Below are 24,298 nucleotides of genomic sequence, written 5' to 3'. Positions count from 1 at the left end.
CACCCCTAAATGCCTTGCGTTACATCCAATCTGTTCAATGATTGGTTGAATAGTCCGTCTGTGAAACATCGAATCTGACCGCTACAAAAAAAGTGTTTTGTTAGTTACGGTGTCATACCTTAAGTTATTACTTTTCCACCACGCGTTTTTAAAAAAAGTAACTTTTACGGTTGTTTTCGGTAGCTTAATGGTTTACGGTCTTTGTCCATGACCAGTTTGAGTTGTTGTCCTGATTCTTTCTTTCAGGCGTAGAAGAAATGTGCATTTTTCGTCTATTTTCTTCCTTTGCACCCGGGAATTATCCAAAATGAACGACCACGATACGATTAGGCATCCCGATTGCTCAAATGATGTATTAGTTCACTTTGCAGAATCTCGGCACATATTTACAGGATTATTGACAGTGGCCACTGTATGTGGTTTTTTTTCAGGAATCATAGCTGCAGCCGTTCTGTATGTCTTTTGCCTGAAGCCTATGCTTCTAACTAGACAAGTAAGTTTGTAAAGGTGTTTATTATAGGTTTGTATTAGTTAGTGTTATAACTCGTTGTTTGGATAGGTAAATAGCTTAGCCACCTGCATGACCTCATTGGCAATAATAACAGCAATAATCAATAACTCTGCAGTCATCAGCTCACTATTTGGCAAGCGTCAGGATACCATTAACACGATTTATAACTGTTTAATAACTGAGGTGTATAGTCATGTTGAATAAACCCAATTCAAAATGATACTGTCTTCCATTCCTTTCCACCAGGGCTATGATGCCAGAAGACTGTTCGAGGGAGACGACCAGGATAGGGAGAACAACCACAGTGACTGTGTCAGCAACAGCAAGAAGGGTGTCCAAAGTGCCACTACCAATGAAAAAGTAAATATATTCTATTTTAGTTATAGATATAGAATATTTGAGCACCATAAAAGTGCCCAAGTGTGATAGATACATTGCAAGGTATTACACTCTTCAGCTGTTCCCAAATATAACCCCTTTTGGTTCCAGTTCAAACTATTTTGGGTTCCATGTAGAACCCTCTGGGAAAACGGTTCTACCTGGAACCAAAAAGGGTTATCCTATGGGGGACAGCCAAAGAACTCTTTTAGGTTCTAGATAGCAATTTTTTTTCTAAGAGTGTACAGTATGTGTAAAGAAAAGCTGATTTGGCTTTCATTAACATTCACCTGACTTCATTAACATTTTCCCTAACAATTCACTTTGTTTATTCCTTTACCAGGAAAAGAAGCAGCCACCTGTGAACAGTGATGTGGCTGCTTTTGCATCACGGGCAAAGGTGGTGTACCCCATCAACCAGAAATACAGAGTAAGATCATCTATCTGTTTATATTACAGCCTTCATACCACATGTAACCAAATCTATCCAAATTGGAACACTAATTGCAATGTAATTTTGCCTTTATTCTGATAGTTCAGCACAAAAACATATTTAGATATTTGTTCTGTACCCTTTAAAAGCAGTCTATGGCTGAACTACCCCTTTAAAGATCTAATCTGCATTAGGCGTAACAGTGCCACTGTTCGGCACCAAAGACTTTGTTATTGTGTTTGTTTTGTTGATGAAACGGAGGTGAGGAGCATCCAGGAGTGTGGTAAAAAAAAAAATGTCCATTACATATTCTGCTGAAACATCTGGCAAACTTTCACTTTGAGGTGAACTGGCCCTTTAACGTCACATCCCAACGTCAGCCCTTAGCGGATGGAGCCTCCAACCCCTCACTGCACGAGCACTCCAAGCTGCCTGTCCTCCCCAATGGAGAGTCCTCGTCGGGCTGTAGCGGGGATTCACTGAGCCAGGACCAGGACAACGACGACAGCAGCCAGTTCATCTCCTCCTCACTGGTCCCCAAGAGTCTGCGGAACGAGAGCTTCACCAGGGTGGCCCTCTACCCCCACACGCTCTCACAAACAGGGTGAGATGACGAGGAACAGATATTTCAGTTCATTAAAGTGCTTGCTTCACCATGGAACACTACCATTATATGTCTGTGTATGAGGATGTCATATTGCTGAGTCTCCCTTTACTGTTCTGTACTGTAGATGCAAGCTGTGTTTGTAATGTAATTCTGTTACCACTGTAGTTTTGAGGGCAGGATCAGCCTGTATTGTCTGGCTCTGCAGGACGTGCAGATACACTGTTCACAGGTCCTGGAAGAGAAATGTGTGGTGGGTGACCTCTTTCTTTCACCACACAGTAGCAAACAATTGGGTAGCACATTCCATGAGCCAATTAATGCATTATGAATGCACTTATATGGCCTATTATCTCCTCATATTGAATTATCAAGACTTTATATACTGTATGTTTGTTTTTAAGAACATTTCCATGGATAATATGACAACCGTACTAGTTTGCTTAAATGTTGTGTAACATATTGGTGGGTCCAAATCTCAAGAAGATATCTCCCTTACCTCTCCCATTTCCTTGTTGTAGCTCTTTCTCCAAATTCTCAGAATTATACTCAGCGGTCGTTTTCCCAAGGATAATATGGATTCAGCTTTTTTCACCAGTGTTCTTCTCCTGCAAGAAAAGGTACAATCTTAATCCAAATCCTAGCATGAGATGTGCATGCGTAACATGATTTCCCACAAACCTGCTTTTAAATTCTCAAGTAAGGATTCTGATCTTTATTGATTTTCTCATCTCTTTGTAGGAACTGGGTTTATTAAAGAAAGAACTGTCAGCCAGCCTGTTTTCCTGTGAGAGAAACAAAGATCTAAGTTCAGATCCTTGTACCCTGGAGGAGATTGAAAGAACTCAGAAAGATCTACTGGAGCACGCGCTTCAAATGGTACGTGCTTCAAATGGTACACGCTTCAAATGGTACGTGCTTCAAATGGTACGCGCTTCAAATGGTACGTGCTTCAAATGGTACGCGTTTCAAATGGTACGCATTTCAAATGGTACGCGCTTCAAATTGTACGCGCTTCAAATGGTACGCGCTTCAAATGGTACGCGCTTCAAATGGTACGCGCTTCAAATGGTACGTGCTTCAAATGGTACGCACTTCAAATGGTACACGCTTCAAATGGTACGTGCTTCAAATGGTACGCGCTTCAAATGGTACGTGCTTCAAATGGTACGCGCTTCAAATGGTACGTGTTTCAAATGGTACGCGCTTCAAATTGTACACGCTTCAAATGGTACGCGCTTCAAATGGTACGCACTTCAAATGGTAACCAAGTCGACTAGATCAAAAAGCACGACCAAACCTTTGAACCACATAGTGTGTAATTCACATTATACAAATTGAACCGCCAACATTGAACCATATTGTCTGCTCTAGCAAAGTAACATGATTTCACCGACAATGCAATTGCCAGTTTGATGGAAAAAATCTTGGACGTTTATGGGGAAACGTTTTCTTTAAAAACCTGGACGTTTGTGAACAAATTTGAAGTATGTCTATCTCCACAGACCAAGGGCTTTAGCAAGCAGGTGGAGGCCTTCTGCCAAAGCCTCCTGGGCAGGTCCAGTGTTCTCCCCAGAGATGAGGCCCAGGATGTCATCCACACCCTTATCCAATGTCTCCTATTGGTCGAAAACCAGCTAACTGAGACTCAGGCGGCAGACATGAAGGTGAGATATGAGAACAATAAACATTTAAGGATACAGGACAAAGAAGTTATTTTTTTACATACAAGTAAGGCTTTTTCAGAACTTCTCCATTTGCACCCAAAGCTTTGTACCTTTAATGAGGTTCCATGCATGGCCGCTGTTCTACATGGATGCATTACACGTAAAACTTTTTTTGTATTTTTTTTAAACTTACAACATAGAAAATACATAAAAATGTAACACATAAAACAATTATAGGAAGGAATTATTGTCATACTTCTTACACCTATCTAATCTTCATGACCGATAGGATCTATTTATTGATGAGGGCCTGCATCCATCTCTCTCTTTCCCCTGGCTCTCTCCCAGAGGACCCAGGAGAAGCTGCTGTGGTGGGAGGAGCTGAGGGGTGTGCTGCAGGCCAAGCCGGCCCTGCTCCAGCAGGAGGTGTCCCTCAGACAGGACCTGGTGGCCCGAGGCCTGGAGCAGCTGACCAGTGACGGCCACCTGACATTCGCCACCATGGAGAAGACCCTGGGCGAGCTGCAGACTGCCCTGACTGAGGGGCTGCAGCACTGCAGCGAAGGTGAGTCATGTTGCAGACGCACATGCATGCATGCACGAGCATGGACATACACAGACGCATGCACACACACACACACACACATGCACATACGCACACACACACCACCTACATTCTTAGATCATCTATAAGTAGTGTTCCCCTATATTCATAAATCTTTGCCGCCACTCAATAAAAAAAAAGTAAATTACTTTTTGGGATGGTGAAACTTTTTCAAGATATACTGAATTCTTACGGCTATGGGTTTCGCTAGCGGCACCCCTCGACAACATTCCGCTGAAAAGGCAGCGCCTTAGAAATACAGTGCATTGCGAAAGTATTCGGCCCCCTTGAACTTTGCGACCTTTTGATGGTTAAGATGGTTAACATTTATGGGAAGATGGATGGAGCCAAATACAGGACCATTCTGGAAGAAAACCTGATGGAGTCTGCAAAAGACCTGAGACTGGGACGGAGATTTGTCTTCCAACAAGACAATGATCCAAAACATAAAGCAAAATCTACAATGGAATGGTTCAAAAATAAACATATCCAGGTGTTAGAATGGCCAAGTCAAAGTCCAGACCTGAATCCAATCGAGAATCTGTGGAAAGAACTGAAAACTGCTGTTCACAAATGCTCTCCATCCAACCTCACTGAGCTCGAGCTGTTTTGCAAGGAGGAATGGGAAAAAATTCAGTCTCTCGATGTGCAAAACTGATAGAGACATACCCCAAGCGACTTACAGCGGTAATCGCAGCAAAAGGTGGCACTACAAAGTATTAACTTAAGGGGGCTGAATAATTTTGCACGCCCAATTTTTCAGTTTTTGATTTGTTAAAAAAGTTTGAAATATCCAATAAATGTCGTTCCACTTCATGATTGTGTCCCACTTGTTGTTGATTCTTCACAAAAAAATACAGTTTTATATCTTTATGTCTGAAGCCTGAAATGTGGCAAAAGGTCGCAAAGTTCAAGGGGGGCGAATACTTTCGCAAGGCACTGTATGTAACTTTCACACATTAACAAGTGCAATACACCAAATGAAAGATAAACTTCTTGTTAATCTACCCATCGTGTCTGATTTCAAAAAGGCTTTACAGCCAAGTCAGAGCCAAGTTGCAAAAACACACAGCCATTTTTCCAGCCAAAGAGAGGAGTCACAAAAAGCAGAAATAAAGATAAAATTAATCACTAACCTTTGATGATCTTCATCAGATGACACTCGTAGGACATCATGTTACACAATACATGTATGTTTTGTTCGATAAAGTGCATATTTATATAAAAAAATCTCAGTTTACATTGCCGCGTTATGTTCAGTAATGTTTTGCTTCCCAAACATCCGGTGATTTTACAGAGAGCCACATCAATTCCCAGAAATACTCATAATAAACATTGATAAAAAGATACAAGTGTTATTCACAGAATTAAAGATAAACTTCTCCTTAATGCAACCGCTGTGTCAGATTTCAAAAAAACTTTACGGAAAAAGCACACCATGCAATAATCTGAGTACGGCGTTCAGAGACCAAACCAGCCAAACAAATATCCGCCATGTTGTGGTGTCAACATTAGTTAGAAATAGCATTATAAATATTCACTTACCTTTGATGATCTTCATCAGAATGCACTCCCAGGAATCCCAGTTCCACAATAAATTTTGATTTGTTCGATAAAGTTAATAATTTATGTCCAAATTCCTCCTTGTTGTTAGCGCGTTCAGCCCAGTAATCCATCTTCATGAGGCGCGAGCACTAGGTCCAGACGAAAAGTCCAACATTTCTGTTACAGTCCGTAGAAACATGTTAAACGATGAATAGAATCAATCTTTATGTTTTTAACATAAATATTCAATAATGTTCCAACCGGAGAATTCCTTTGTCTTTACAAAAGCAATAGAACGCGAGCTACCTCTCACGTGAACGAGCGTCAAGAGCTTGTGGCACTCTGCCAGACTACTGACTCAAAGAGCCCTTATGAGCCCTTCCTTTACAGTAGAAGCATCAAACAAGTTTCTAAAGACTGTTGACATCTAGTGGAAGCCTTAGGAAGTGAAATTTGACCCACCTCAGATTTCCCACTTCCTGGTTGGATTTTTCTCAGGTTTTCGCCTGCCATATGAGTTCTGTTATACTCACAGACATCATTCAAACAGTTTTAGAAACTTCCGAGTATTTTCTATCCAAATAATATGCATATACTAGCAACTGGGACTGAGTAGCAGGCAGTTTACTCTGGGCACGCTTTTCATCCAAACGTGAAAGTGCTGCCCCCTATTCCAAACAGGTTAAATTACTAAAACCAGATATAAAGTATGTAGGAAAGATAACGGAGTTATATATTTTTAAATAAGATCATCTTTGAGAACTAACAACCACCAAAATAAAAACTAGACCGTCAGAGAGAATCTAAAATTCCAAATATGTCATGGAATGGGGCCCCCATTGATTTTGTTATAATGTTTGAGTCACCCAAATAGCATAAGAACACGACATAAGCCATTGTAAAAATCAAATAAAATCAACGTTTATTTGTCACGTGCACCGAATACAACAGGTGTAGAGCTAACAGTGAAATGCTTACTTACAGGCTCTAACCAACAGTGCAAAAAAGGTATTAGGTGAACAATAGGTAAGTAAAGAAATAAAAACAACAGTAAAAAAGACAGTGAAAAAACAGTAGCGAGGCTATATACAGGCACCGGTTAGTCGGGCTGATTGAGGTAGTATGTACGTACATGTAGATATGGTTAAAGTGACTATGCATATATGATAAACAGAGATTAGCAGCAGCGTAAAAGAGGGGTTGGCGGGTGGTGGGTGGCGGGACACAATGCCGATAGCCCGGTTAGCCAATGTGCGGGGGGACTGGTTGGTCGGACCAATTGAGCTAGTATGTACATGAATGTAGAGTTAAAGTGACTATGCATATATGATAAACAGAGAGTAACAGCAGCATAAAATAGGGGTTGGGAGGGGGGCACACAAAGCAAATATTCCGGGTAGCCATTTGATTACCTGTTCAGGAGTGGCTTGGAGGTAAAAACTGTTGAGAAGCCTTTTTGTCCTAGACTTGGCACTCCGGTACCGCTTGCCATGCGGTAGTAGAGAGAACAGTCTATGACTGGCGTGGCTGGGGTCTTTGACAATTTTTAGGGCCTTCCTCTGACACCACCTGGTGTAGAGGTCCTGGATGGCAGGCAGCTGCTGATGTACTGGGCCATACGCACTACCCTCTGTAGTGCCTTGCGGTCGGAGGCTGAGCAGGCAGTGATGCAACCAGTCAGGATGCTCTCAATGTTGCAGCTGTAGAACCTTTTGAGGATCTGAGGACCCATGCCAAATATTTTTAGTTTCCTGAGGGGGAATAGGCTTTGACTGTCTTGGTGTGTTGGACCATTCCAGTTTGTTGGTGATGTGAACACCAAGGAACTTGAAGCTCTCAACCTGCTCCACTGCAGCCCTGTCGATAAAAATGGGGCGTGCTCAGTCCTCCTTTTCCTGTAGTCCACGATCATCTCCTTAGTCTAGGCTGTCTCGTCTTTGTCGGTGATCAGGCACTGTTGTGTCGTCTGCAAACTTAATGATGGTGTTGGAGTCGTGCCTGGCCATGCAGTCGTGGGTGAACAGGGAGTACAGGAGGGGACTGAGCACACACCCCTGAGGGGCTCCAGTGTTGAGGATCAGCGTGGCAGATGTGTTGCTACCTACCCTCAGCACATTTTCTCTCAGCCCCATGGCATAATTTGTAGAATTGCAGGAAGTTTGCTTTAAAATAGCAAAATGTTGTCTCTGCGGCAAATACTAGAGCCTCTAACATTTTGTGTCAGAGACCACGCCATTGGCCTGACACACATTATTGCTGCCGCGTGCAAATAGCCAACCGCTGAAACGAAGAATCTGGTTTGTGTTCAAAAGTGACCTCCCTGAATTCAGTATCAGGTCAAATCATAGACATTAGGAGTGCGTTCTTAAATTGCCCCCGGTGTCTCAGAGTGCGCTCTGGGACATTCTTAAATGAAGATCATTCAGAGTGTTTCTCTTTTGGGGTTAGGTTGAGTAGGGTTGATCAATGCGTTTTGACCTTACCACGACAGTCAAGCTAATTGGCTAACGTTGCTTTCTAGCTACTTTCAGACACAAATGAGAGAACACCTCACTGTGACCATTTTACTAGCAGAGCTGGTTATACTGTTTTCATGTTATCTAGTGGGTTAACCACTGTACTGGCAACAATTACATTGAGTTTTTTATCCAATGTTTACTGACACAGGCCACTGGTGCTAGGTCTTTCGTAAATTCATGAATTATTCCCCGCTCTGGCACTCTCAAACCAGAGTGCTCTGATACCAGAGTAGATTGCCAGGGTGAATTTACGAACCTAGATTAACATTCTATTTGATGTGAAATGAGTACCCAGAGGGCACAATTTGGCACATGACGTCATAATGACGTCTTTGTAACCAGTTGTGCCCACTGGGAAGTTGTGTAATTATCTAGTACCCTGCTGAACTTCCCCCCTGAGGAATATGGTGGTAATATTTCAGTATTATGTGGCCTAGTTCCTCATCTTAAATTAACTGGCTTCTTAAAATGTTCAGTGCCCTTTCTCCATTACCAAAAAGAGTAAATCAAGCAAATTAATATTGATTATTCTTTGAGTGCACTGTTATAACCAATGCGAACCACACTGTGGTGACAATAAAATATAATTGTATAGTTATACCAATTATGATTTTTCAACACCGATACCGATTATCGAAGGACCAGAAAAGTTGATACCGATTAATCGGCCGATTTAAAAAATGTTTTATTTGTAATAATGACAATTACAACAATACTGAATGAACACTTATTTTAACTTAATATAATACATCAATAAAATAAATTTAGCCTCAAATAAACAATGAAACATGTTCAATTTGGTTTAAATAATGCAAAAACAAAGTGTTGGAGAAGAAAGTAAAAGTGCAATATGTGCCATGTAAGAAAGCTAACGTTTAAGTTCCTTGCTCAGAACATGAGAACATATGAAAGCTGGTGGTTCCTTTTAACATGAGTCTTTAATATTCCCAGGTAAGAAGTTTTAGGTTGTAGTTATTATAGGACTATTTCCCTCTATACCATTTGTATTTCATTAACCTTTGCCAATTGGATGTTCTTATAGGCACTTTAGTATTGCCAGTGTAACAGTATAGCTTTCGTCCCTCTCCTCGCTCCTCCCTGGGCTCGAACCAGGAACACAACGACAACAGCCACCCTCGAAGCAGCGTTACCCATGCAGAGCAAGGGAAACAACCACCCCAAGGTTCAGAGCGAGTGACGTTTGAAACGCTACTAGCGCGCGCTAACTAGGCAGCCATTTCACATCGGTTACATCAGCTTCAGTCAGATTATACGCAAAGCAGGACACGCTAGATAGTATCTAATAATATCATCAACCACGTGTAGTTAACTAGTGATTATGATTGATTGATTGTTTTTTATAAGATAAGTTTAATGCTAGCTAGCAACTTACCTTGGCTTACTGCATTCGTGTAACAGGCAGTCAGTCTACATGTGGAGTGCAACGGTCATTATTGCGTTGGACTAGTTAACTGTAAGGTTGCAAGATTGGATCCCCTGGGATGACAAGGTGAAAATCTGTCGTTCTGCCCCTGAACGAGGCAGTTAACCCACCGTTCCTAGGCCGCCATTAAAATAAGAATGTGTTCTTAACTGACTTGCCTAGTTAAATAAAGATTAAATAAAGGTGTAAAAAAAAAAACTTCAAAATCGGTGTCCTAAAATACAGATTTCCGATTGTTATGAAAACTTGAAATCAGCCCTAATTAATCGGCCATTCCGATTAATCGGTCGACCTCTAATTTTGATATAAGTACATTTTGTAGTAATGTAGTTTAATACTCAACTCTAAATGATAAATGCGGCATGACACACAGAAGAATTAAGTGAATTGTGTTAAAAGAAAATTGGTCAAATTCTGTGCCAAATCAACAACTTAGTGTAGTAACATTGTAATTTACAAATAATGATGTCAATAAATCAAAACTACATGTAATTACATTTTTTTATACAGAATGCAGGATAAAGACCAAGGAGATTGTGTATGAAAAGTGCAAGAAGATCGACTCCAAGAAAAATAAACTCCTGAGGACTCACGCAAAGGAGAGAAGCCGTGTACTGGATTCTGCACAGACGCACAGCGACCTACAGGAATTTGTGAAGGTCAGTATCTCTCTTTTAGTAGGCTCATTCGTTCCCTGTCGTGTGTCCAGTGCCATAACAATAGTAGTAGTAGCGGTACTGCTAAACTACTTCTCTGTTCACTCACTTCACTATAAAATCGAATTTGGATAAGTACAAACTCTGTGTATTATGGTTTTCCAGTCCCATTACATGACATTGTTAATTGCTCCTTATAACTCTATGCTCCGGTTTAGCAGTTCAATTCTCTTCTCCAGGTGTATCAGGAGCTGCTTCTGAAGCAGAGGAAGCAGAGCAGTGACTTGGAGCTGCAGCAGGATGGGAGAGTGGCAGAGGCAGTGTGTGATCTTTGGAGGGTAGGTCGTAATTATGGCATTTCACCAAAATCTGTGCAGTGCTAATTCAACTTATTTTCTAATAGAAAATAACCCATGCTTTTGTGTCTCCAGAGGCATCATGCCACCTGGTCCAAGAAGCTGGGAGAGCTGGCCAAAGACATCTTCCTATCTGCTCTCCCTGCTCAGCCCCAGTTGTCCACAAACCAAGGCCAGAGGCTATGGCTGGATCTAGATGGTGACCTGGTTGCACTGCTGCAGCAGGCAGAGTTCAATACCAAACGGCAACTGGAGGGTATACAGGCTCAATTGGAGCAAGATGGACAGGTACTATATTAGAGGTTGACCGATTATGATTTTTCAACGCCAATACTGATACCGATTATTGGAGGACCCAAAAAAAGCCGATATCGATTAATCGGACGATTTTTATTTATTTATTTGTAATAATGACAATTACAACAATACTGAATGAACACTTATTTTAACTTAATATAATACATCAATAAAATCAATTTAGCCTCAAATAAATAATGAAACATGGTTTAAATAATTCAAAAACAAAGTGTTGGAGAAGAAAGTAAAAGTGCAATATGTGCCATATAAGAAAGCTAACGTTTAAGTTCCTTGCTCAGAACATGAGAACATATGAAAGCTGGTGGTTCCTTTTAACATGAGTCTTCAATATTCCCAGGTAAGAAGTTTTAGGTTGTAGTTATTATAGGAATTAAAGGACTATTTCCCTCTATACCATTTGTATTTCATTAACCTTTGCCAATTGGATGTTCTTATAGGCACTTTAGTATTGCCAGTGTAACAGTATAGCTTTCGTCCCTCTCCTCGCCCCTACCTGGGCTCGAACCAGGAACACATCGACAATAGCCACCCTCGAAGCAGCGTTACCCATGCTGAGCAAGGGGAATAACTACTCCAAGTCCAAGTTAATTATAACATAATAACACACAGAAATACGAGCCTTAGGTCATTAATGTGGTTGAATCAGGAAATTATCATCTCGAAAACAAGACATTTATTCTTTCAGTGAAATACGAAAGGAACCGTTCCGTATTTTATCTAACGGGTGGCATCCATAAGTCTAAATATTCCTGTTACATTGCACAACCTTCAATGTTATGTCATAATTACGTAAAATTCTGGCAAATTAGACGGCCCAAACTGTTGCATATACCCTAACTGCGTGCAATGAACCCAAGACAAGTGACACAATTTCACCTGGTTAATATTGCCTGCTAACCTGGATTTCTTTTAGCTAAATATGCAGGTTCTGTGTATTGATTTTAAGAAAGGCATTGATGTTTATGGTTCACATTGGAGCAAGGACAGTCCTTTTTCGGGAATACGCACCTGATCGATTGTATGCAACGCAGGACACGCTAGATAAACTAGGAATATCATCAACCATGTGTAGTTAACTAGTGATTATGATTGATTGATTGATTGTTTTTTATAAGATAAATGTAATGCTAGCTAGCAACTTACTTTGGCTTACTGCATTCGCGTAACAGGCAGGCTCCTCGTGGAGTGCAATGAGAGGCAGGTGGTTAGAGCGTTGGACTAGTTAACTGTAAGGTTGCAAGATTGAATCCCCGAGCTGACAAGGTAAAAATATGTCGTTCTGCCCCTGAACAAGGCAGTTAACCCACTGTTCCTAGGCCATCATTGAAAATAAGAATTTGTTCTTAACTGACTTGCCTAGTTAAATAAAGATTAAATAAAGGTGTAAAAAAATGTTTTATAATAAATAAAAAATGTTTAAAAATCAGCCAAATCGGTATCCAAAAATACTGATTTTCAAATGTTATGAAAACTTGATATCGGCCCTAGTTTATCGGCCATTCCGATTAATCGGTCGACCTCTATACTGTATACATGCTGCCGGACCCAAAAAGGTAATGAATAGAGCTGACTCGATTCCCTATTCTACATGACAGACATCATATCTCTTCTACTCAATGCATCTTTATCTGGACCTTCTGTAACGTTGCACTCTTCTGGATAAGCGCCAGGTTACACTCCTGGGTCATATTCGTTAGGCACTAAATGGAAGAAAACTTTAGGAAATGTGGAGGTAGTACTACTAGATCTGGTCCAGTTACAACCGATTGTTTTTGCTTTCCGTTTTGAAATGTTTTGCTAATGACTACGCCCATTTTTAATACTGTATTTCTGTATGTTTGTCCTGCTCTAGGTATGGTGTGAGGAAGCGGCCCTGGTGCTGGCCTGTCTCAGACACCTAGGTGAACAGCAGCTGAAGATCCTTAGAGGCATGGTGGTCAGACAGAGCTACATGCTTAACAGGTGAAGCAGGGGGACCCTCTGGCAGGTGGAAATACATAAAAAATACAGTATTTCATATATGATCTGAAATTGATTTGATTTTCAATCGTAAACATTTTATACACTCTAGCACATCTGACAAGCAAAAGTATGGTTTAAAGTGGCACAGTAGTTATCATGCCTGATACTGTAAAAATAGGATGTGCAGGCTTTTGTTCCAGCCCAGAACTAACACATTTGACTCAACCAACGACCAATCCCTATGCTATCCCAGCCACGTGGGGATGTTGATTGAGAAGAAACAGCACCTCCTGCTGGTGGTGGTGCAGAGGCACTTTGTGGCCAGACACTTCTGTCTGAGGGTCTTGAAGGAGATGAGGTTGTCCAAGCTCAAGGTGCTGTCTCAGAGTGACTTCAGGGCCCTGCTGGCTCTAGAGGACCACACCCAGACCATAGTCAGACCAACGCTCCCCAAAGCCCAGCAGCAGGTTCAGTCACACATTCACTAACATTATATTACATGTTATTATACAATCTACAAAGTGAGAAGATGAGGCTTGTTTTGACATTTGCTACAGCCCAGTAGAAACATGCCTGATTCAACTGATCAACTAATCACCAAACCCTTGATTAGTTGAATCAAGTGTTTGTGCAGAGCTAGAACCAAAAAAGTGCACACTTGTGATTCCCCCTAGAAATGAAGAGAAACTACTTTAAAAGGAATACAGTATATAGAGACCCCTACCTGTTCTTCTTGCTCAATCTACAGCTCTTTTTTACACTATCAATATGTCACCTTGTCACTGTGGTCTGTCAATCACCTCCCTCTGTGTCTTGGACTGCCCACAGGAATCCAGTGCCAGTGTTGCCGAGAGGCACCTGGGCCCGGAGACACTGCTGATTGGCCACAGCTTCCAGCAGGAGTTTCTGTCAGAGTTAGAGACGGGAGCGGAGCTCCTGCAGGCCAACGCCCAGCAGCTGGTGGGCCACGCCCTCAGCCAGAGCCTCTGGCAGCAGATGGACCAGGCCCCTCCCACTAGGCCCCAGCCTGACCACGGCAGGAAGGTAATGGAGCGACTGGCCTCATTCATAAACAACCTCTAGGCCTTTCCCCCTAAGACAGACATGGGCAAATTAGGGCTAATGTGATAATTTTAGATTATGACAAAAACCAAGTATAAATTATAGTGGATCTATGCCAGTGGAGGCGGCTGAGGGGAGGATGGCTCATAGTAAAGTCTGGAACGGAGTCAATGGAATGGTGTCAACCACATGAAAACCAGCCACTATTATGAGCCATCCTCCCCTCACCAGCATCCACTGACCTAGGCCTATGTGTTATGTTTAAATAGCCCCCCCCTCCTTTTTAAAATCTATTTTCTATCTATTCTAATTGTTATTTATTTGGGTATGGGTAGAGCCAGTTGACGGAGGTAGCGTCAGAGAGTGTGTACGTGACCCGGGATTCCCTCAGTGCTCTGGTCACCAGCTACTACTCTCAGGTCCAGGACATCACCAAGGGCCTTCAGCAGCAACACCCTAACAAGGCCAGAGGTGAGATGAACAGGTGGCGATTTTGGTCCGTTAGTGCTAATTCTATAGTAAAACTACAGATACTATGAATGTGTAAGGTACCTTACAATCTGTTCACTGAAAAACTACACTAGAAAGTATTTCGGTTCTACTGGCAGAATTGTGGGCTGTTATTGTGCAATGTTGCAATTGATTGGTGTATTGTTTTTTTGCAGGGAGCTGTATGCTATCTCAAACCTTCACATAATCTTCAATTGATTGAATTAGGGGCCAAAGTTAGTAATACAACTATCACTGTGGTGTTGTGTCTGTCCCCTCCCCAGAGGAGTGTGAACGACGAGAGAGCAGCTCTCAGATGAACAAGGACATGCTAAAGGAGCTGGCCAACTGGGGGAGGAAGCCCATGTCCACCGAGTTTCATCAGAGGTACTGTTTACTTTCTCTACTAACTAATTGACTGTTATTTATACTATACAATTGATTCCCTGTCGTTCTCTCCTATGACTTGGCATGGCAACTAATGAACACGGCATAAAGTTGTCTTTTGCAAATTATGTATGTACAAACCTGGGTTCAAATTGAGCGTTTGATTGAGCCTGCCTGGAGTGTCAGATGGATGGGTTTTGCACTTTTGTGACTATTTCATTGGTTCTTTTGAGCCAGGCAGGCTCAATCAAGTGCAGCTGAAGTATGAAAGAAAACAAATACTATATGAACCCATGTCTAATATTGTAACGGTATTATACAGAGAAGAGCTCACTCTTTTTCATTGTACACTACCCACCATGCTAATAGGGTTGAACTGCAGAAGAAGAGGATGTTGGAACAGTATGACTTGGAGCAGGAGGTCGCATGTGAAACTCTGAGGAGAAGGAAGTTAGCCCAGGAACAAACCATGGAGCGAATCAAAGGACAGTTACAGGTAACAGCCACCTTGTAAATGCTAATAACGGTTCATCGGTTAGGGTAGCAGGGTAGCCTAGTGGTTAGAGTGGTGGACTAGTAACCGAAGGTTGCAAGTTCAAATCCCTGAGCTGACAAGGTGCAAATCTGTCTGCCCCTGAACAGGCAGTTAACCCACTGTTCATAGGCCGTTGTTGAAAATAAGAATTTGTTCTTAGCTGGCTTGCCTAGTAAAATAGAATTATCATGATGATGTGAAAGCAGAGAATAGTTTAGTTTTAACTTCCATGAATCCGTGGGAGAGTTGGCAAACATTTCTTCAGTCTTATGTGTAAATATCACTACATAGTTTGTTCAGCTAGTATAAGTAAATTCATGGATAATGCCTGTTGTTCATGATTTATATATTAAAGATTGTTTTAATAAATATTTTATGAAATAAAAAATACATTTGTATTAATTTTGTATATTGTATTTCTGTGTTTGCTCCATCAGGAGGCAGAAGAGGCCTTCATAGCTAAACTATCTGCCTTAGCTCGGATCCCATTACCCGACAAAGAGCTCAACACTGAGGATGACATCATAGGTAAGGATTTTCAAGGGCTGTATCTGAAATGGCACACTAGCAGTATTAGTAGTAATAGTACTAGTGACTAGAGGTCGACCGATTATTATTTTTCAACACCGATACTGATACCGATTATTGGAGGACCAAAAAAAAACGCTACCGATTAATCGGCCGATTCTTTTTATTTATTTGTAATAATGACAATTACAACAATACTGAATGAACACTTATTTCAACTTAATATAATACATCAATAAAATCAATTTAGCCTCAAATAAATAATGAAACATGTTCAATTTGGTTTAAATAATGCAAAAACAAAGTGTTGGAGAAGAAAGTAAAAGTGCAATATTTGCCATGTAAGAAAGCTAACGTTTAAGTTCCTTGCTCAGAACATGAGAACATATGAAAGCTGGTGGTTCCTTTTAACATGAGTCTTCAATATTCCCAGGTAAGAAGTTTTAGGTTGTAGTTATTATAGGACTATTTCTCTCTATACCATTTGTATTTCATTAACCTTTGACTATTGGATGTTCTTATAGGCACTTTAGTATTGCCAGTGTAACAGTATAGCTTCCGTCACTCTCCTCGCTCCTACCTGGGCTCGAACCAGGAACACAACGACAACAGCCACCCTCGAAGCAGTGTTACCCATCGCTCCACAAATGCCACAGCCCTTGCAGAGCAAGTGGAACAACCACTCCAAGTCTCAGAGCGAGTGACGTTTGAAACGCTATTAATGCGCACCCCGCTAACTAGCTAGCCATTTCACATCGGTTACATGAGCCTAATCTCGGGAGTTGATAGGCTTGAAGTCATAAACAGCTGGCAAAAGCACGAAAGTGCTGTTTGAATGAATGCTTACGAGCCTGCTGGTGCCTACCACCGCTCAGTCAGACTGCTGTATCAAATCATAGACTTAGTTATAACATGATAACATGTTGAATCCGGAAACTATGGTCGAATCCGGAAACTATCATCTCGAAAACAAGACGTTTATTCTTTCAGTGAAATTTTCAGTGAAATACGGAACCGTTCCGTATTTTATCTAACGGGTGGCATCCATAAGTCTAAATATTCCTGTTACATTGCACAAACTTCAATGTTATGTCATAATTACGTAAAATTCTGGCAAATTAGGCGGCCCAAACTGTTGCATATACACTAACTCTGCGTGCAATGAACGCAAGAGAAGTGACACAATTTCACCTGGTTAAAATTGCCTGCTAACCTGTATTTCTTTTAGCTAAATATGCTTTTTTTTTTTTAAATATATACTTCTGTGTATTGATTTTAAGAAAGGCATTGATGTTTATGGTTAGGTACACATTGGAGCAACGATACACACCGCATCGATTATATGCAACGCAGGACATGCTAGATAAACTAGTAATATCATCAACCATGTGTAGTTAACTAGTGATTATGATTGATTGATTGTTTTTTATAAGATAAGTTTAATGCTAGCTAGCAACTTACTTTGGCTTACTGCATTCGCGTAACAGGCAATCTCCTCGTGGAGTGCAATGTGAGGCAGGTGGTTAGAGCGTTGGACAAGTTAACCTTTCTGATCTCCCCATCCCGGATCCGGGATCGTGAATACAGACTCAAGCTCATTACCATAACGCAACGTTAACTATTCATGAAAATCGCAAATGAAATGAAATAAATATGCTAGCTCTCAAGCTTAGCCTTTTGTTAACAACACTGTCATCTCAGATTTTCAAAATATGCTTCTCAACCATTGCAAAACAAGCATTTGTGTAACAGTATTGATGGCTAACGTAGCATTTAGCATTAGCATTCAGCTGGCAACATTTACACAAAAAAACAGAAAAGCATTCAAATAAAATCATTTACCTTTGAAGAACTTCAGATGTTTTCAATGAGGAGACTCTCAGATAGCAAATGTTCAGTTTTTCCTGAGAGATTATTTGTTTAGGACAAATCGCTCCGTTTTCTGCGTCACGTTTAGCTATGAAAAAACCCCTGTATCCAGGATTGTGTAAATCTATCAGCAAGCTCATTAGCATAACACAACGTTAACTATTCATGAAAATCGCAAATGAAATGAAATAAATATGCCATCTCTCAAGCTTAGCCTTTTGTAAACAACACTGTCATCTCAGATTTTCAAAATATGCTTCTCAACCATAGGAAAACAATCATTTGTGTAAAAGTAGCTAGCTAGCGTTAGCATTTAGCGTTAGCATTTAGCGTTAGCATTTAGCGTTAGCATTTAGCGTTAGCATCCAGCACGCAACATTTCAACAAAAACATAAAAGCCTTCAAATAAAATAATTTACCTTTGAAGAACTTCAGATGTTTTCAATGAGGAGACTCAGTTAGATAGCAGATGCTCAGTTTTTCCAAAAAGATTCTTTGTGTATTAGAAATAGCTCCATTTTGTACATCACATTTGGCTACCAAAAAAACCCGAAAATTCAGTCCTCAAAACGCGAACTTTTTTCCAAATTAACTCCATAATATCGACTGAAAACATGGCAAACGTTGTTTAGAATCAATCCTCAAGGTGTTTTTCACATATCTCTTCGATTATATATCGTTCGTGGAAGTGTGCTTTCTCTCCTGAATCCCAGGAGAAAATGCCCGCACCTGAAGATTACGCACAAATTTAGACAAAGGACACCGGGCGGACCCCTGGAAAATGTAGTCTCTTATGGCCAATCTTCCAATGATATGCCTACAAATACGTCACAATGCTGCCGACATCTTGGGGAAACGGCAGAAGGTCTAAGCTTATTCCTGTCGCATTCACAGCCATATAAGGAGACATTAGAAAACAGAGCTTCAGAAATTCTGCTCATTTCCTGTTTCACGTATCATCTTGGTTTCGCCTGTAGAATGAGTTCTGGGGCACTTACAGACAAAATCTTTGCAGATTCTGAAACTTCAGAGTGTTTTCTTTTTTGTCAATAGAATATGCATAGTCGAGCATCTTTTCGTGACAAAATATCGCGCTTAAAACAGGAACGTTTTTTATCCAAAAATGAAATAGCGCCCCTAGAGATGCAACTGGTTAACTGTAAGGTTGCAAGATTGAATCCCCGAGCTGACAAGGTAAAAATCTGTTGTTCTGCCTCTGAACGAGGCAGTTAACCCACCGTTCCTAGGCAGTCATTGAAAATAAGAATGTGTTCTTAACTGACTTGCCTAGTTAAATAAAGATTCAATAAAGGTGTAAAAAAAAAAAAAATTGTGTCCAAAAATACAGATTTACGATTGTTATGAAAACTTGAAATCGGCACTAATTAATCGGCCATTCCGATTAATCGGTCGACCTCTACTAGTGACCAGGGCTTCGAAATTACACCTTTTTCCCAGTATAATGCATTCCTTTTGACCAGAGCCAAAGTAGTGCAGTAGTACCATTTCGGACGCATACTTGGTATACAGCCCATTATATTTGCTACTGAAAATAGAAGCAATCACACAGTTTTCTTGTTAATTTTATGATGAATATCCTACCATAGTTTTCAAATAAGAGTGTTTGTGAACATGAATTGCATCATCAATGTCACATTTTTACAGGGGAGGAGGAGAGTCCAACATTGAATCCAACATTGTGGAAGAGGCGAGAGAGGCGGGAGCATGAAACTCTGCTCACCAATCCAACCCTTTTATTTTCATGACAGGGAGTGTCACACTTTAGGATTAGGGTAGACAATTGGAACACAACTATGTTTATTACACCTGACGGGGGGGGGGGGGGGGGGTGTACTGGGCATTTTGGGCTGTTTTCACATGTAATATAACCCTTTTTAATCCTCTTTATGTCCACTGAAAGCAGGCTAGTGATTGCTTTGCAACGCTTGCAGTTAGCCACCGATTCCTTCCAAACCCCTCATTGTGGAATTGCGATTTCCAACTTGTTAAAGTCCAAATCAAATGGCCAATGATCACCGATTCGTTTTATCTATAATTTATCTTCATATGACAAGGATTGAAAAGGATTTGCCAGTTGATTGCAGCATGTCTAAGGCACCTTCACACAGATGAGCAGGGACCCTGGGCACCTTTCTTTGGTGTTTTTCAGAGTCAGTAGAAAGGGCTCTTTAGTGTCCTAAGTTTTCATAACTGTGACCTTAATTGCCTACTGTCTGTAAGCTGTTAGTGTCTTATCGAACGTTCCACAGGAAAATGTTAATTATTTGTTTATGGTTCATTGAAAAAGCATGGGAAAGAGTGTTTAAACCCTTTACAATGAAGATCTGTGAAGTTATTTGGATTTTTACGAACTATCTTTGAAAGACAGGGTCCTGATAAAGGGACGTTTCTTTTTTTGCTGAGTTTATATACTAGGTGGTGTCAGAGGAAGGCCCAAAATGTTTTCAAAGACTCCAGTCACCCAAGTCATAGACTGTTCTCTCTGCTACCGCACAGCAAGCGGTGCCAGAGCTCCAAGTCTAGATCCAAATGGTCACTGTTGGTGTTGAATTACAGGAGAGTGAGACCAAATCATGGAAGCTGGACAGAGTGGATTTCAGTTGTAACAAAAAGGCAGTTTATTGAGTCAAAAGATATCTTGTCCTGCAGTTTAACGTGCACGGACCTAGTCACATGACTCAGTAAGGAGTCAGCTGAAAAGGGACCTAGACAGAGGTTGCAGCAGATTTTATACATGGAATAGTGTAGGTGGAGTCTTGTCGTGTTGGTCTTCTGACTGGTCCCGAAGAGTTGGAGGCGGGCCTGCTCCAGGCCAGAGCAGGAGCCCCATTGGTGCACAGCAGAGTCCTCTGCTCTTGGCACCCGACCAGTAGAGGGGGGTGGAGTGTGAGTGTGCAGTGCTCATGAAATGTTTGTGTGTCAAGGAAGCGTGAGATAGGGGGACTGGCAGTGTCTGCTTTAGGCTCAGGTGTTTCCTGTCTTTGCAGGAGTGTATGCAAGGATCAATGTCAGTGAGATAGTTTGGCACTCTAAGCTCGTTAGTGTTGCAGGATGTTCTTTGTAGTTTACAGGGGAGTATATTTGAGTGGTGGCAGCCCTGTGTCCTTCGGATAATCATGTTATTGCATGTAGGCTCTAAACTTGACTGAGGACACTGGGCCCAGAGTTATCTGAGGACATCCGGTTTAACCAGAGCGTTGGCCAGCTAGTAATGCTTGATATTTGATTATTTATATAACATCACCCGGCCTACAGTACCTACATGTACAAATTACCTCGACTAACCTGTACCCCTTGTGGTGGTTAATTTATTTACTATCAAATGAGGGGAGACAAACTTATCACACAAGTCAGAGTTATCTCCCATAGGCCCATCCTCACATACATCTACAATAGTTAACAGAATACTCTATCAGAAACCCAGATTGTAGTCAATACCATATACCCAATGCTATTGAAATGACGAAGAAATCCCGCAAATAACCCAATTTATAATTGTTTGTCGTCGTAAAATCAGGCACATAATAACGACGCAATTCCCAGAAAATAGCCCTAATTAAAGGTCCAAGCATTACTCCGGAGATGATTCTTACATGCCAAATTAATAGATTAGCAGTCAGAGTTAAATCGACATTCATTGACTAGAAAATAGAATTTGCGCTTTTGAATAAAACTAGATTATGTTTTCTCATGCAACGTATTTCAATTACTTCACTACATCACATTAATCACGCAATGATACATAGTTGGATGGATACCCTAGGCTTTATGGAAAAAGGGTTATTCAATACATTCAGCAACTCCTCTCATACTGGGAAGAAAAAAATGAAACACATTTTCAGGCCTTAAGGGCAGTTTAATTTCAAATGTACATTGTCTTATTGGAGAAAATCCAATAAGCGTTTTATAGTTACATCGTTAGGGTAAGTTAACCAAAAGTGGACACACTACTGTCAGTTTCTAGAACACAATTTCCCAGACTTTGTAGACAGTTTGTAACGGCTTTCTTCCTGGGAAGGAGAGGACCAAAGCGCAGCGTGAGAAGTGTCCATGGTTATTTAATGACAGTGACTCAACACATGAACACACTACAAAACAACAAATGTGGCAAAACCAAAACAGTCCTATCTGGTGCAGAGAACACAAAGACAGGAAACAACCACCCACCAACCTAAACACAAAACAAGCTACCTAAATATGGTTCCCAATCAGAGACAATGACTAACACCTGCCTCTGATTGAGAACCATATCAGGCCATACATAGAAACGGACACACAACATAGAATGCCCACCCAGCTCACGTCCTGACCAACACTAAAACAAGGAAAACACACAAGAACTATGGTCAGAACGTGACAGTTTAATAATGCTTAAACCTCATCTTTATCAAATGATCCATTAAAGATACCAACTCAAAACCTACGTACATCTACGAATGGGTGGTTTAAATTGTACCTAATTATATTCCCAGTATTACTTTTGTCACGAGGGACTAGGTGTGTGAGGAAGAATCAGGCGCAGAGAGCAGAGAGTTCCACAGGAAGAAGTGCACTTTAATCTGCCACAAAAGCAATGCCCACAACACAGGGCGCGGAAATATATGGACCAACCCAAAACACAGGGCACCAGGTCTAGAACACGAACACACACACATAACACAAGAATAATCCCGCTCAAAACAAGGGTGGGTATACGCACTTTAAATAAGGAAGCCCATCAAGCACACACAAATAGACACAGGTGCAACTAATAAGACAAAACAAACAGAAAAGGAAAAAGGGATCGGTGGCGGCTAGTAGACCGGTGACGACGACCACCGAGCACCGCCCGAACAGGCAGGGGAGCCAACTTCGGCGGAAGTCGTGACAACTTTATCAAATCTCTAGTAATCGATTATACACACATACAACTTAGCATATTTTCCTATATTCACAGACTCCATATAAAACGTAAGAAAATCTTAGGTACTCACGACAACCATTCCATTTGCTTTTTCAAGGACTCTCCACAGCTACGACGCAGCTCTCTAAACATACTCCCAGCAGAACCAAAAAACAACAACTTTTGTTTCCCGGACAATGACCATGGGATCCTCAACGGTTCTCTAACCTCCCAGAGATCACTGCAAAATCAAGCCTCTCGGGAACTATTGACCTTCCGCTGCTTTCTAAAATATAATCTCGCTCTTAATACCACCCTGTGATATTCTATGACAGGCAGTGAAGGAACATAACCCCAAGATAACGTTATATCAAAGTTTATTGTCCACATTTCAATAATCTGATTAAGCATATTTCTATATGTTAATATCCAAACGTCAGATGAAGACTAATTTCCATATTCACACAACTCCCATATCACAGTCACACAATGCTATTCTCAAACATTCCTAATCAATTAGTTGTTTATCAACAATATTTTAACCTGCAGGAATATTTTCTAATTTCTATCTCATGATTAGTTCCTAGGATAATGCAACTCATACATTTGCATCTTTCAATACTTCTAAAATGGGGTACAGGTTTCAAACAATTACAGGTTTAAAACAAGTACAGCTCCTCAGCTCCTTACTATCTTATACTATATCATAAATGGTCTTAACTAGTTCACATAGATTCCGGATGTTTTAAAATGAAATGGCCAAAACTAGTTCACACAGATTCGAGATATTTAACACTAAATTACCAAACCCAGGGCATACCTGGCTAGCACATTTAAAATAATTGGAATTCACCACTTCTGAGCATCACTTAGACAGTCACACAGACACTTTTCAGAATGAGGTCCTTCTTCCAATAGGGTTTAACCAGGTATTCACATCACATCCTTGTCGCCAAATATGGTGGTTCATTTCTTTACTATCAAATGAGGAGAGACAAACTTATCACACAAGTCAGAGTTATCTCCCAGAGGCCCATCCTCAGTAGAACACACACACAATAGTTAACAGAATACTCTATTATGTTGAATAAAACAACCATTTGATGCAATAAAAGCATTATAACATTATCTTTCAATTTTGCCACCATACCCTGCACACAGATTCGGTACCGGTATCCCCTGTATATAGCCTCGTTATTGTTATGTAATCTTATTGTGTTACCTTTTATTTAATTTTTTACTTTAGTGTATTTAGAAAAGATTTTCTTAACTCTAGTTCTTGAACTGCTTTGTTGGTTAAGGGCTTGTAAGTAAGCATTTTACGGTAAGGTTGTATTCGGCATATGTGACATACAATTCTATTTGATTTTATCTGTGGCCAATGACCTTGAGCCTTCTTGGATGGGCACTTCTAATGTATTTATTAACTCAATTATTATTTATATATATATTTTTTACATTGTTTGGAAACTGATGTGACACTTATTAATGACAAAATAACATGCAAAACTGATAAACAGGTGGAGCT

General features: G+C 40.7%; 1 protein-coding gene across 1 annotated transcript; it reads left to right on the top strand.

Annotated features, from left to right (window-relative positions):
* Positions 1 to 21: 21 nt before the first annotated feature.
* On the top strand, positions 22 to 21,581 carry evc (EvC ciliary complex subunit 1). The gene is made up of 20 exons (XM_090205196.1): positions 22 to 493; positions 758 to 871; positions 1,233 to 1,319; positions 1,703 to 1,926; positions 2,095 to 2,179; positions 2,448 to 2,546; positions 2,668 to 2,805; positions 3,432 to 3,593; positions 3,942 to 4,158; positions 10,216 to 10,364; positions 10,601 to 10,699; positions 10,793 to 11,005; positions 12,888 to 12,997; positions 13,251 to 13,464; positions 13,826 to 14,041; positions 14,395 to 14,530; positions 14,833 to 14,935; positions 15,305 to 15,431; positions 15,908 to 15,998; positions 19,533 to 21,581. Exons 1-20 carry the CDS (start codon positions 308 to 310, stop codon positions 19,631 to 19,633), a joined length of 2,871 nt encoding a protein of 956 aa, XP_090061322.1. The 5' UTR covers positions 22 to 307; the 3' UTR covers positions 19,634 to 21,581.
* The last annotated feature ends 2,717 nt before the right edge of the window (positions 21,582 to 24,298 follow it).

This window comes from Oncorhynchus mykiss, chromosome 17, assembly GCF_057628025.1.
Source record: "Oncorhynchus mykiss isolate SJ-2025 chromosome 17, ASM5762802v1, whole genome shotgun sequence".
NCBI lineage: Eukaryota > Metazoa > Chordata > Actinopteri > Salmoniformes > Salmonidae > Oncorhynchus > Oncorhynchus mykiss.
Note: the sequence above shows the minus strand (reverse complement) of the source record. Positions and strands in the feature narration are given on the sequence as shown.